Raw genomic sequence first — 15,691 nt, forward strand, 5'->3', positions numbered from 1 at the left:
TCTTCTTAGTCTATTGAGGAACTTCACCAAACATCTATAATTGAAACAGTCTTCAAGGTCTTTGAAACTTGCAATTGTAAAGAAATAAATATACCAGAGACTATCTTAAAATATATGGTAAGATAAAGGGATAAGTGGTTTGAGATGAGAACACAAAGAAACAATAGCTTACTGTTATTGTTATTGACACAAATCCCCAGAATAAGGCAGTGATTGACCATGAGGGAATTAGGATATAAAATATTCATGCCAAAATGCAAGGATTATCTCCTTGTTTTTCACTGAGAAGTTTCTGTATTATTTTCAATAGCAGAAAAATGCTGCTGACCTCTATTTGAAGATGGGGAACTAAATAGACACTGTAGAATCTTCCCTTTTGCATCAAGACTTTCAGAATGACAAGGAAATTATTTTTTAAAAATCTATAATGGTGCTCAAATTAAGTGGAAACTCAATAGACCTAGATTGATATACAATTCTTGGGGACAGATAACCTAAAGAATAAAATTAAATAAGGAAATCAATACCCAAAATGTATACTTAATACCATATATATTACTACTGCAACATATGAGTGGTAGTTCCAAGAATGCTTCAAATTTAGCACAAGGAGAAATCCAAGGGCAAGTGGCAGGATAATCACATTCATATCCTAAAGTCAGGTTCACAGATAGTAACTCTGGGGTATCTAAAAGACTTTAACATGAAAAATTATTGCAGCATCATGAAAGACAAAACTTCTGAAGAAAATAAATATTATGAGAGAGAGACAATAAACACAGCAAATTAAACACTTTATACCAAGGAAACACTTCAAGAAGGTATACAAGATATATAAAATAACTAAAAGTAAGATATTCAAAGAGACATTAAAGGATATTTAATTAATTTAAAAAACCATAGACCAAATAAATTTTTTCCTTGTTGAAACGGAAAACCCCTCAAAATAGTACTTGGAGGGCAAAACGAACACCTTAGAAAAAATATTCTTGACCTGGGAGACATAAATAGATAATTCTCCCCAAGTACAGTAGATAGGGAGATAACAATGATGAAGAATATAAAAATAAACATGAGAGATATCCATCTAATAGAATTTATAAAAATACTAAATGAGAGAACAGAAGATAAGCAGTTACAGTCATAATGACAACAGATGAGAAATGTCCAGAATTTAGCAAAAACATAAATCCTCACTTAGCCTTCATAGCAGGAAAATAGATGACACTCAAAGGAAATAGAATCATATTGACAGCAGACTTTTCACCACTAACATTGGCAAGAAGGAAATTAGACAAAAATCATTGTTACCTTGACCATACAAGGAGTTCTTCGACATGACAACAAAACAGTCTGCTGGGATGCCTGGGTAGCTCTGTCAGTTAAGCATCTGCCTTTGGATCAGGTAATAATCTCGGGGTCCTGCTGGAGTCCCTCATTGGGCTCCCTGCTCAGCAGGGAGTCTGCTTGTCTCTCTCCCTCTGCCCCTCCACCCTGCTCATGCTCTCTCTCTCTCCCTTTCTCAAATAAATAAAGTCTTTAAAAAAAATAGTACAAAGTGCTAAGTTGGATCTCATAAAAATTAAAAACTTTAGTTCTTCAGAAGACACTGTTAAAGATTGAAAAACAATGATTTCTAGAAAATAATTGCACATCATATATCCAATAATAAACTTGTATCCAAGATACATAAAGAGCTCTGATAACTCAATTAAAAAAAATTAAAAAGGGACAAAAAGATTTGGATAGCCACTTGCCCAAAGAAGATACAAATTTACAGATGGAAAATGAACACATGAAGACAGATTTGACATCATTAGTCAGAGAAATGCAAACCATGGTGAGGTATTAATACACACTGATAAGAGTGGCTAAAATTAAAAAAAAAAAACTTGACAATGTCACATGTTGACAAGAATGAAGAGCAACTAGAAATCAGAGGCAAAATGGCACCACCATTTGAAAAACAATTTGACAGTTTCTTATAAACATAAACAAACCATACGACCTAAAGATCTCACTTCTAGATATTTACTCAAATGAAAAGAAAATTTACTATTCACACAAAAGCCTGTGCATGACTGTTTATAGTGGCTTTACATGTAACTATCCCCAATGGAAAGAACCCAAATATCTTTCAAATGACTAATGAATAAACAAGCCATAGTACAACCATACAATGAAATACTATGCAGCAACAAAAAGGAACAACTAATTACACATGCTAATATATATGGATGAATCACAAATGTATCATGCCACATGAAAAGAAGTAAGACTCACAAGGTTGTATTTTGTATGAATCTACTTCCATGACATTCTGGGAAAGATAAAACCATAGAGACAGGAAACAGAAGGCATGGCAGAAGAGAAGTTAATTACCAAGGGCCATTTTTGTTGTGGTGAAACAGTTCTGTATCTTGATTTTGGTGGGGGTTATACAACTATAAGCTTTTATAAACACTTGCAGAACTATCCACTAGAAAGGGAAGAATTTTACTGTATTTTGCCTTAGTACAGGTACTTTTTTTTAAAAGTAAAACAAAGTTTTCAGTAAAAAAAGAGAGCATTTTCATGATATTGGAGTAAGTTGTTTCTTAAATAGGACATGCCCACCACTAACTTGAAAAGAAATAAACATAAATTTCCACAATCTGTCCATTGAATGATTCTATTAAGAGAATGGAAAGGCATCCTTCAGAGTGGGAAAAGATACTTATAATTCACATATCTATAAAGGACTCGTATCCAGAACACAAAAAGGACTCCTCTAATTCAAGAAAGAAAAGACACATAACTTATGAGAGAACAATGGACAAAAGACTTGGACAAGCACTTCACAAAAGACTACTCAAATAGCCAATGAGCATCATTGAGGGAAATGCAAATTAAATCCATATGCAATACAACTATGGACCTAACCATAGCAGCTAAAATGAAAAACACCTGACACTGCCAAGTGTTGGGGCATATACAAAGGAAACAGATCTCTCATGTTGGGGGAGTATGACTAATATATCAAAATATATGTACAAAATCATCATAATGGCACCACTTATAAAAGCCCCAACTTGAAAATCACCAACACTAAAATAAATCAATAAAACATGACATATTCAGATAGAGGAATACTCTACAGCAAAGAGAAGGAAAGAACCACAACTACAATCAATGATACTATAGGTGGATCCACAAAACAATATATAAAACAAAAAATCCAGGTATCAAAGATTACATACTTCATGATTCATTTACATGCATTTCTAGAGCAAGCAAAATATATTGTTAGATATTCAGATGTTGGTTCCCAATGGAGAATGGTTCCTGAATGAATGTACAAATGGGGCTTCTGGGATGTTTGTACTGGCCTCTTCTTGATCTGAATGATAATTACTTGAGTGTATTCATTCTGTGAAATTCATAGAATTGAACAATGGGACTTGTGTACTTGTGTATTTGATGTTAACATTACATTGAAAGTTCTATCTACCATTTGATAATGGTGTGTGCTTTCTGTACACATTATGCTTTAAAAATTAATTCAAGGTATACTAAAAATCTACCTAAGAAATGAGAAAAATAATTTAAAGTAACCTAAGAAGTTAGGAGGGGGTGCTGGGAATATTTCAGTCTAAATGCATCCCATCCCCTCTCCACTTTTGTTGTTGTTATTATTATTATGTTTAGTTAGCCAACATATAGTACACCATTATTTTGATGTAGTGTTCAACAGTTCATTAATTGTGTATGACACCCAGTGCTCATCACAACACATGATCTCTTTAATACCCATTACCCAGTTACCTCATCCCTCTCCCTTCTGTAACCCTCAGTTTGTTTCCCAGAGTCTCCCTCCACTTTTAATTTCAGCACATTCCCTTCTCCTGACAACCCAGCAGGTCTTCACAGAACAGATCAGGCTCTGTAATAATCCCCATAAAGAAAACTGATGCAAGTCTGTCACTTCTCCATGATAGTTTTTTCAGAAAGTCCCAGGGTAAGGATTAAGTATTATGTTTTCTATAGAATGCTTGGCTTTCCAGTAACTGTGACCCCACGGATGAAGAAAAGCTCTACTATCTGGCTTGTCTCTTGGGCTCCCAGAATCTGAAAAGGAGTGTTGTTGATTGACTTTTCCAGAAGCAGACATTGAGACAGAATTGAGGGTGCAAAATATTTGTTAAGGATTAATGTCTCTGAGAGGAAGCCAAGTGTCAGGGGTGTGAAAAACAAGATGGACTAAAGGAAGAAATTGAGCAATGATGCAGTTCCCCCAAAATCTCAGTCATCTTGGTAGGGAAGGCTGGAGCAAGTGTGGACTGTTTGAGTATCGTAATAATTTGTTCTGAAAATGTTTTCATAGGAGGGATAGAGAATTACAGAAACCACAGGTCCCAATAAACTTATTGGAAGAATGCACTCTTCACGCCATCAGATTTTTTTTTTATTTTTAGTATTGATGTATATATTCAATATCATTAATCACCAATGAAATGCAAATTAGATCAGTAATCAAAGGCAAGAATTACCTCATTCATTTTTCTATACTCAGAATTGTGTCTGATGCTCCAAATATCTGTGAATCAATAAAAAGTTCAAATGAGCAGCAGAATATAATGCAAGTAAGAATTTTAAGCTGCTCTCCCATAAAAGGCAATCCATGCCTCTTGCCTGGTTCATCAGAAACATATTTTGAAATTAGTAATGGGCTTAGGAAAGTTGGCCTCAGGAAGAGCCTAAAATGATACTGGTGAGTTCAGGTAATCCAGCAGATAATTACATCTCAGGGAGAAATGATGAAGACTTACCTTTAAGCACTTACATGCAGATAACTGTGGGAGTTCTATGACAGTTGAAACTGTACTGTTGACACAGGTTGGTACACAGATTATAAAAAGAAGTAAATGCCACAGAGTTTATGATGAGAGCAAACAGGATAACTATACAGAGGATTTAATAAACTGTGGGAAGAGGTTGGGAAATGCAATGGGGTTGGGAAGAGAGATTGGTAAGGAAAAATGAGAAGAAGTTAGCAAATGAAAGAACAGGAAATATTATTAAGTGGGTATATTTATTTTGAATACTCTTTCTTTGGAGTTGTCCTCCCACCTAAGACCACTGAGTACCTTCACAGAGAGTACCTAATAAGAGAACAGCAGAGATTGTACAAAATACCTAAAACACAGCCTTTCCTTTCCCCTGATGCGACTTTGCTTTTGTCTTCTTAGATTCCAAGATGGCCGAGAGTACTAAATTTTGGGGTATGGCACCTATCATCCTGAAGATGAGCAAAGACCCCACCAACTTCTACATAGGTCGAGCACTGTGGTTCAGCATTACTTTTTTTTATATTTCAGTTGTGTATGTAGTGCAAAACACCTGGCTTCACCTGGATGTAGACTTCCAGTGCCATGGAAATATCTCCAAAACCTGTCTGGCAGAATGCTATGAGAATCACTTCACGAGGCCTATATTAGGAGTTTGGTATGTGGTTGGCTTTGCCTTTTCCTCCATTTTTTTTGTGATGGAGTTTTTTGTCTCTCAGACCGTGCATAAGCAAACCAAGATATTTAAGAAGGCATCTTTGGAAAAGGAACCCCATGGCTCTGAGAGAAACGCAGACCACGTAGACACAAAGGAAGATGAGATTTTTGACTTATCCCGGGAGAAGCCCCTCCTGATAATGTATCTTGTCTACTTTCTCATTCAGTGGTCTGTACAGGTGATCTTCTTGGTCATTCTCATTCACTATCACCTACCACTGATTAAAAAACCCATTCAGTGCAGTACCCACATGTGTCATGGACCTTATGCATGCGTGCTGTTGGGGACACAGGAAAAGATGATGTCCATCATACTTCTGGCTACACTGTCAGTGGTTATCATGATGTTTTGTATTATGTTTTTCCTGTATACCATTAACACATACATAGTCATGGGACAGAAATCGACCTGAGACATACAGAGGCTCTGTAAAATCCTGACAGTAGCCTTGATGATCAGCAGTGATGACAAAACATGGGATGATGGCAGAGGAGGCCTGCAGCAGTCTGATACCAAAAAACAGACATTCTGGATCCTACTTTCACATTCCCAGAACATTCTTATCTTAGAAAAATAAACTCGGAGATGGGACAAGCCTGCTTTCTTCTCATCTGGGTAATCAACTCATTTCCCAAAGGAAAAATTGGAATAGGTTTCAGGGTATTTCAAAGGCAGGAATGTGAGGGCATTTTACCCTAGCAGTTTGATATCCTGTCTATGGTGAAATTTTAAGAACTATTCTTTTTTTTTAAATTTTTCATTTTCATGTGTTTATTAGTTGTTATGTTTTCTTTGGTAAAATGTCTACGTTTTTTCCCTGCTTTTATTTTTTGTATTAACATAGAATGTGTTATTTGCTTCAGGGGTATAGGTCTGTGAATCATCAGTCATACACAATTCACAGCCCTCACTATAGCACATACCCTTCCCAATGTCCATCACCCAGCCACACCAGCCCTCCCCTTTCTCTCCCTTTATGCCATGGTTCTCAACTTATTGGAGAGGGAAATATCTTGAGCAGAATAGAGTGGGAAAAGAATTTCTCCCTCCTTCTGTTCTAATTCATTTTTATCCCTTCCTGTCTCAACAAAAGATTTATGGAATCAACACTACCATATTCTGGGAAAAAAAAGAAAAATTTTCTGCTCCCTTAGCTTTTCTGGAAGCTGGAGGGTGCTAGGCCTCTGAGTAGTAGTACATAGAATTTTAGTTTTTTTGTTCCTCCTTCCTATGTATTGGGCTCAGAGATTATACTGTGTCTCTATGTGAATATGGACAGTTAACATTTACCAACATGTACCTACCTACTTTCTCTTATTTTAAAAAAAGAAGAAAAGATTTATTTTATTTTATCAAAGATTTTATTTATTTATTTGACAGAAAGAGATCACAAGCAGGCAGAGAGGCAGGCAGAGAGAGAGGAAGGGAAGCAGGCTCCCGGCAGAGCAGAGAGCCCTATGTGGGACTCGACCCCAGGATCCTGAGGTCATGACCTGAGCCGAAGGCAGAGGCTTTAACCCACTGAGCCACCCAGGCGCCCCCCCAAAAAACTTTTAAAAGTGGGGTTATAGTAGGTCAACAAAGAGTGATTTTGACATGTTTGGGTGGGTTAAGTAGCGATTTTGAGAACATGGTTTTTCCTTTGGCATGTTTAACTGGGATGTTTAACAGACATCCTTACAGTTTAAGGTGACACTTTTAAACTCTGTCCTAATGATGACTTGAGCCCTGCCCCTTAATGGAAGAATCAGCAGAACCTATAGAATCATATTTGGAATTTACATTCTCTATTGTAATTTTGTTCCTGTTTATTTTTAAATTTTCTTTTTGTTTCACTGGAAAGGAAAGATGATGTTCAGTTTTAAACATTTGTATAAGTTGCTTTGTTATAGTAGAACTAAATGTGTAAAAAAAAAAAACCCAGTGGATTAAGAAGATGTGGTGTATATATATATATAAATCCAGATATATATCTTGCCATTAGCAATGACGTGGATGAAACTAGAGGTATTATGCTAAGCAAGATAAGTCAATCAGAGAAAGACAATTATCGTATGATCTCTCTGATGTGTGGAATTTAAGAAACAAGGCAGAGGATCATAGGGGAAGGGAGGGAAAAATGAAACAAGATGAAACCAGAGAGGGAGACAAACCATAAAAGACTCTTAATCTTAGGAAATAAACTGAGGGCTGCTGGGGAGTGGGGTGGGATGGGGTAACTGGTTGATGGACACTGGGGAGGGTATGTGTTGTGGTGAGTGCTGGGTGTTATAGAAGACTGATGATTCACTGTTATATAAGGTGATGAATCACCCAGAATCACCCAAAATATAACATATAACAAATAATACATTATATGTTATATGTATTATTTGTTATATGTTATATTTTAAACATTGTATGTTTAAAAAGTACATACATTTATACAAATAAAAGGTACTTTAAAAAAAGGTACTATTCTATAGAACTACAATGTGCTCCTACAATCTCACTTTCAACTTAGAAGAATTGAAATCAGGATCTAAGATTTTATTTATTTATTTGAGAGAGAGAGAGAGAGAGAGTGAGAGCACCAGTAGAGAGGAGAGGGAGAAGCAGGGAGCTGGATGTGTGGCTCCATCCCAGGACCCTAGGATCATGACTTGAGCTGAAGGTAGACACTTAATTGACTGATCCACCCAGTCACCTGTCATTGAAAGATTTTAAGCAATAGAGTGACATTTTCTGAATTTATGTTTTCAAACTTTGCCTTTTGGAACATAAGGAGGCCAGAATGTAAATTGAAGGACCTTTTAGAAGACAATTGGAATTTTTCAGGGAAGGTATGTTGATAGGTTGGACTAGGGTAAAAATAAGATATCTTTTCAGGTCTGAGTCAACTAGTCAGTGCTAGATTGGGCTGGGAGGCCCAGGAAAGGGGGAATCAAAAATGACTCCAAGGTTTTGGCTTGAATAGCTGAGTATGTAATGGTATCATTTGCTGAGATGGTGATGAATAGAAAGGAACATATTGAAATGGGAAAGAGAGAGAGAAAGGGAATGTTCCATTAGGGATATAGGAATTTTGAAATGCTCGATAGACAGCCAGTTGGGGGTGTTGAGTAGACAGTTTGGTCCATGAGACTGGAACTTGAATGAAAGTCTGACCTGGAAATATAAGTCGGTGTCTGTATATGGCCTCCCAACTATGCAACTAGATGAAGTCCCTTGCAGAGAGTTTGTATAGGGAAGAGGACCAGAACTGAGGCCTGAAGCCCTGAAGCCCTGAAGCGTTCATTGTTTCAGCAATGAACAATGGGGAAGCCAGCCAAGGAGCCAGGGAGAAATTGTCCAAAAGGGAGGAGGAAACTAGGACTATGTGGTGGCAGAAAGACAGTGGGGTCAATATTGAATACAGCTGAGGGCAAGAAAGTCCCCATTGAATCGTAACCAGGAGGGCAAAAGCAGTTTCCGTGGCTTGGTGGGGAAAGCTGAGGAGGGACAGGGAGATGAGGAAGAAGAGACAATACGGTTGGAAGCAGGCCCATGCAAGACCCTTGCAGAAGAGGGAGGGCTGGTTTACCCATACAGTGGAGGGAAGGGAATTTCAAATTATTACCTCAACTGCTTTTCTTACTAAGTGATGGCGAGATGACTCACTTTTTTTTTTTAATCCATACATTGATTAACATTGGATTGGGCTGTGTACGTGCATATACGGCACGTTGTTCATCATGCTGAGTTCGATTTAGTTTGATCAATTATTCTTTTAACTTTAAAATTTATCTTTATAGACTTCACCATGACAGTAAACATCTGTTTAGTGCCTGCTGAGATTTCTAGTTCAGCTAATGTTCTAAATTGAAAATGATCAGAGCCCCATCTTGTGGACTTGTTTAGTGGGTGAAGGTACAACTGTGTCCTGTTCTCTATTCTCTACGACTCTCTCTGGAAGACAGTCAAGGCTTTTGTGAACTTACTGGCTATCTGGTAAATGAAAACAAATCCAAACATTTGGCCACTTTGCTTTATTTTTGTTTTGCTTATAATTTCAGAGATTCTATGTTAAACCCCATAACTTCATGGGAGAAATAGAGGCTCCTGGGCTATCGGTGATACAACTGTGAAATCCAGACTCATTCCAATGTCAGGAGGCTGCAGCAGTTTCTAGAAGGTGTCAGAATTCTAATCATCCCTTGGCTTCTGGAGGTGAAATCAGGACCTTCCATGACAGAGAGGCAGTTAGGGAATTTTCTGATTGTGTAAATAATTGAAATTTTTATAGAAAAATTTTGGAGATTAAAGTTAGAAAATGGAAATCATTCATCATCCAATCACTTGAAAACAGTTATTACCATTTTTGTATACTCCATTTTGGAGCATAGGATTTTGACGCTTATTTTTAAAGCCATTGAGATCATTATATAGAGAGAGCTTTGTGTTTGGTTAAGGATTGAGGGCTTTGGGATTATGTAAGAAGTTACAGATAATCTATCCATTTCTGTTTGTGAATCAGGAACACAATGATATTCAGACTGGTTTCTCTAGAGCCAGGTAATGAGAATTTATGTCCTTAGGAGTTTGCAGTGGCCTATTTTGTGCAGTGAGATTGTAATAATTTTTTTCTTTCTAACTTCTCATGGCCCCTGGCAAACACTTAAAGTCTTAGGCAATGTGAGATTTCGACTTTGGTGAGTCACTGTAATTTATGGCCACTCTGACCACAGGGAAGTGGTTGTTTTAGATGTTGGTCTTGAACTAATGGTGGGTGGTCATCGTGCCTAACAGGGGCTGGCTTTAGAATTTGAATTACGACAGTTTTATTTTGAATGACACTTGTATTTAATAGCTTTACAGGGTCTCACTGCCTGCAGACAAGGGGCCATTAGAACCTCAGTAACAAGTGCATCTGAAGCAAGGATTCACTCAAAAGGACAAGAGCATCTTGATTGGGGATAATTAATTGCTGATTTTACAATTTGATTTTTCAACCAGGTCTGCAGGTCAAGAATTTAATGCAGCTAATTCATGTGTGTGAGCTTGATAACTAGCGTGCAAGTAAAGGGCTTGTGCAGGTGTGGGTTGGCTGCTCTCTTTTTGTGCTTTTTTTTTTTTTTTTAGATTTTATTTGCTAAGATTTTATTTATTTGACAGAAGGAGAGCACAAGCAGGTAGAGTAGCAGGCAGAGGGGAAGGGAAGCTGCCTCTCAGCTGAGCAGGGACTCAATCCCAGGACCCTGGGATCCTGACCTGAGCCAAAGGCAAATGCATAACCGACTTACCCACCCAGGGAACCCCTTTTAATACTGTTTGAACTGAATTCAGAGCCAAGGGAAGAATCTATGGAGGGACTAAGCCATGGATATGCATGGTTTATAAACAGCCTTTAAGATTCATTCCCCACTTTCACATCCAGAGCCTGTAACATCTCAAACCCTAGGATGCACGGTCTCCAGTAGAAATGACACAGGGATTTGTCCCACAAGGCCTCTAGAGGCGCACTTCATCAAAAGCCCCTTTATTTCAGGAACTTTCTGAAAGTGGTTCTCCTGCTGAAATAGTTCTGGGGATGAACATTTCCTGGGAAGCTGGGTTCACAGACCTAAGATGTTCCACAGCAAGGAGCAGTCTCCATTGTGGCTCGGGACCAAAAACACCAGTTCCTGGGAGAGAATGCAGGCCCTGTCACCACGTGGGAGCCCACACCGACACAGAAAGATGGCCCTCAAGGGGTCGTGGAAACTGAACGGGAAGAGCTGCTTCTCAGGGTCTGATGCCGACTGCTTCCCTTGCCAGTTTAAAGGAAAAGAGAGAGAGAGAGAGAGAGAGAGAGAGAGAGAGAGAGGAATATCTCAAATGACAATACCTGAGAAAAGAAATGAGTGACTCCCAGTCCCTACCACATCCTTGTCCCACAAAAGTGGTAAACCTCATATTATCAAATTCAACCTCTTTTGAGATGTTCTCCCAAGGGTTTTAAAAATTGAGCTATAAAAGGACTCATTTACAGAAACCAGGCTCTGAACTATAGAGAGCAATCAGATGGTTACCAGAGGGGAGATGGTTGGGGGGAATGGGTGAAATAGGTGAAGGGGATTAAAAATACTCTTATAAAATTAAAAAAAAAAAGGAAAGAAATAGTGCACTTATGATGAGCACTGAGTAATGTATAGAAGTGTTGAATCACTACCTTATACACCTGAAACTAATTTAACTCTATGTTAATTACACTGGAATTAAAATAAAAAAAATAAAATGATTGAAATTAAAAATGACTGAGCCACCCAGGCGCCTGATTAAGAATGAATCAATGAATGAATCAATGAATATATATATATATATATAATTCATGGTTTAAAAATGTACATATCAGTAATTTTCAGTATATTAACTATCACTTTTGCCTGTTTACCATTAACTAAAACCAGTAACAAATTCCAGAATATTTCCATCACACCAAAAAGAAACCCCACATCTATTAGCAGTCAGTCACATTTCTCTCCATCCTCACCACATGGTAATCACTAATCTACTTTTTATCTCTACAGATTTGCCAATTCTAGATAGTTCATATAAATGGAATCATACAGTGTGTAGCCTTTGTGACTGACTTCTTTCACTTCAGGATAATATTTTCAAGGTTCATCCATATTGTAACATGTAGCAACTCCCATTAGTTTTTAGCAGAATAATTTTTCATTGCATAGATGTGCCACATTTGTTTATCCACTCAGTTGATGGCATTGGATTGTTTACATTTCTTTTTAGACATTTATTTATTTATTTATTTGAGAAAGAGAGAGACAGCAGTGGGGAGGGGCAGTGGGCGAGGGGGAAGGAGAGAAGCAGACTCCCTGCTGAGTGCATAGCCTGAGTGCATAGTGACCCTGAGACCAGGACCTTAGCCAAAAGCAAGAGTTGGGTACTCAACTGAGCCCCCCAGGCACCCCTGGATTTTTTGCATTTTTTTTTTGGCTGTTATGCATAACGTTATGAACATTCTTTTTTTTTTTTTTTTTCAAAGATTTCATTTATTTATTAGAGAGAGAGAGAGCATGAGAGGAAAGAGGTCAGCGGGAGAAGCAGACTCCCCCCAAGCAGTGAGCCCGATGCGGGACTCAATCCTGGGGTTCCAGGATCATGACATGAGCCGAACGCAGTCGCCCAACAAACTGAGCTACACAGGTGCCCTACTATGGACATTCTTGTGCAATCCTAATTGGTTTTTGGGATCATGATCATGGGCCCCAGACAAGCAACATAGGTTGACTAGTAAAGTTGAAAGAAATATTTTTCAGATACTTTTGAGTTTCTATTATGACTTTTGATGACACTAAGTGCTGAGATTTGGAACATAATTATGTTTGGATTAACTATCCTAAGATTTGGGGATTGTTTTATTTTTGTTAATGTGTAGGTGTGAAAAACGATTGCTGTGTAATTTTATATGCTTTAGATCCTTCATAGTGAGGCTGCTGAGCTGTGTAGTAAGGAAACAGACATAAAATCTGAGGTCCTGAACTGCAGCCACTCTAGAGAAAGACAGTACAGGCTGCAGCTGCTTAAAGAATGAAGACATGGAAAATTCATCTAACTGAAATTGAGCAGAATGAGCAGTTGATGAGAATGATTATTTAGACTTTAAACTGAAATTTGGGACTTTAATTTCTTGGATTCGCAATGCACAGGAACAGCAGAATTTTAGCCCTTTACACTTTAGCCGTTTGGGACTTCAACTAAAAGATTTTGGATTTTAATTTTTTAAGATTTATATCTTTTAATTATATCACCAGGAAATTAACAATGAGAGGGTTTTCTTATTGAATTTAGAAGTATCACGGTATGTTGATATATGATTTTTTGAATATTTTAATTTAATTTGGAATATTTGATTTCATTTTAATGTTTTAATGTTGTTATTTAACCTCATTGCGGAAACTCTGAGAGGCTATGTTGGGCAATATAGCTGGGCAAAATGTGGAATAGGAAATAGAACAGAAGTGAACGTTCATCTTTAAATTCAGAACAGCCACTGAGATCATTCAATTAATATACCATTCTGTCCCATTTCAGAGCCCAGAGCAAAATCTAATTCTATTAGCAGTAAGAAAGGTCCTAGAAAGTCCCAGAGAGATCCACAAATGAGTATGGAAGGGCAGTTATTTTCTTCTAACAAATATTTTCTTCACTATGGCAAATGTATATTAGTTCTATGCTAATAATGCCTCATGGACTAATTTTTAGAAGATATCTAAAAAAAAATCAGAGACCTACATTTAGAATAAATTTTTTTAAAAATGCAGTACAAAATAAGTCTTCTATTCAAAGGCAAAGGAAAAATACAAGGAATGATGGTTGTATTATCACTTACTTTTCCATCTGGGAGATGGAAATTTTCTTTTGCTGTAGAATTTTTAAGCAGTTAGATTACAGAGACATTCAAATGTGAAAAAAAATAGTTCTGGATTTTCCTCTCTTAGCTGAATCACTGCTATTTCCACTGCCAGGAGTGTAAAAATGGTGATTGGACTTTGGCCCTTCAGTTTTTTCTCCTTGGGCCAAAGTGGAAGATAAATTTGGCCATTCTTCCAAGTGTGGGCCTTGAGCCCTTTCCTATCAGTATGGGAAAGAGGCTGGAAACCAGCTATGCTCTTTCTGCCCCTGACCTGTCAGCACTGAGGGTTTCCCAGAATTTTCCCACTGGCTGTTACTATGCATACTCTTCTCTGGAAAGGGAGTCACTTTTCCATTCCTGGCATTATATCTTAATTTGGTGCAAGGTTGTGGTATAAAATTGGACCTTTTGTTTGTTTGTTTCATCATGGAAGACCTGTTCTTTACTGTTTTTATTTTTTAAGTTAATGTCATTCACTTTTTTTTAAAGATTATTATTTATTTATTTGACAGAAAGAGATCACAAGTAGGCAGAGAGGCAGGCAGAGAGAAAGGAAGGGAAGCAGGCTCCCTGCTGAGCAGAGAGCCCGATGTGGGGCTCGATCCCAGGACCCTGAGATCATGACCTGAGCTGAAAAGGCAGATGCTTAACTAACTGAGTGACCCAGGCACCCCTGTATATTTACTTTCTAGTCTTATAAAGTACAAATGTGTTTCTTCTTCTTCTTCTTTTTTTTTTAAGATTTTATTTATTTATTTATTTGACTGAGAGAGACAGCAAGAGCAGGAACACAAGCAGGCAAAGTGGGGGAGGGAGAAGCAGACTTCTTATTTTCTTATTGAGGTATATTATTAAATTTAAACATAAACTATTTAAATTACTATATCAACTTACACTAGGTGGTCCTATATGTTAGTATAAATGCAGACCACCAAAATATTATTGCTATGGGTTATGCCTTTAGTCTTTCATGGACTGATGTGAAGTACCAGATTGCATTTATAATGCAGGAGAAGGCCTGCTTCTGCTTTCCATGGCACCATTTTGTATTTAAAGTAAGGATGCTTGTTAGTTAGCTCATGGCATTTTCCTTTGGTCTAGTCTATAAGATATGGGGCATTTGGGATGACATTTTGGCTCATGCTCATTTTATTTCTTTGGTCACTCCAGACATTAATGGGAAGAAGGATTTTAGCACTTCTTATAGCATCATGTTTTCTGGAAGTCAACCTATACTATCATGGACTCTTCAAAAATCAAGTCATATGTTGTTTCTAATGCTTGGAATCATCTCTCAAAGACATTTGCTGATTACCATGTTAATGCCTAAAAAATGTTTTGAAGCTCTTTTCCATGAATGCATTACCTTAGCATTCAGAATTAAGATGTGTCTCTGATTCAAAAATCAAAGTATAATCATGGAAACTATTTTTTCAGGAAATTAGATTTTCCTGGCTGAGATAGCAATAAGTCTGATTGTCAAGGAAAACTCTCCACGTGAACAATATTCTAAAGGAGGAATAAAGAGGTTTTATCTGGGAATTTCAGAACACTGAGGGAAACGATTGTTTAAGGGGGGCCTGATTTTGGCAATGATTCTTTAATATATTGAAAAAGTGGGGCACCTGGGTGGCTCAGTGGGTTAAAGCCTCTGCCTTCGGCTCAGGTCATGATCTCAGGGTCCTGGGATCAAGCCCCACATCGGGCTTTCTGCTCAGCAGGGAGCCTGCTTCCTGCTCTCTCTCTGCCTGCCTCTCTGCCTACTTGTGATCT

The 15,691-nt window shown here is 37.6% G+C and overlaps 1 protein-coding gene across 1 annotated transcript; it reads left to right on the top strand.

Annotated features, from left to right (window-relative positions):
- The first annotated feature begins 4,845 nt into the window (after window positions 1–4,845).
- LOC111159705 lies at window positions 4,846–5,956 on the top strand. The gene is made up of 2 exons (XM_022522266.1): window positions 4,846–5,008; window positions 5,229–5,956. The coding sequence occupies exons 1-2, from the start codon at window positions 4,846–4,848 to the stop codon at window positions 5,954–5,956; spliced, it is 891 nt and encodes a 296-aa protein (XP_022377974.1).
- The last annotated feature ends 9,735 nt before the right edge of the window (window positions 5,957–15,691 follow it).

The sequence above is a fragment of the Enhydra lutris genome, unplaced genomic scaffold (genome assembly GCF_002288905.1).
Source record: "Enhydra lutris kenyoni isolate GAN:26980312 unplaced genomic scaffold, ASM228890v2 scaffoldscaffold69, whole genome shotgun sequence".
Classification (NCBI taxonomy): Eukaryota; Metazoa; Chordata; class Mammalia; order Carnivora; family Mustelidae; genus Enhydra; species Enhydra lutris.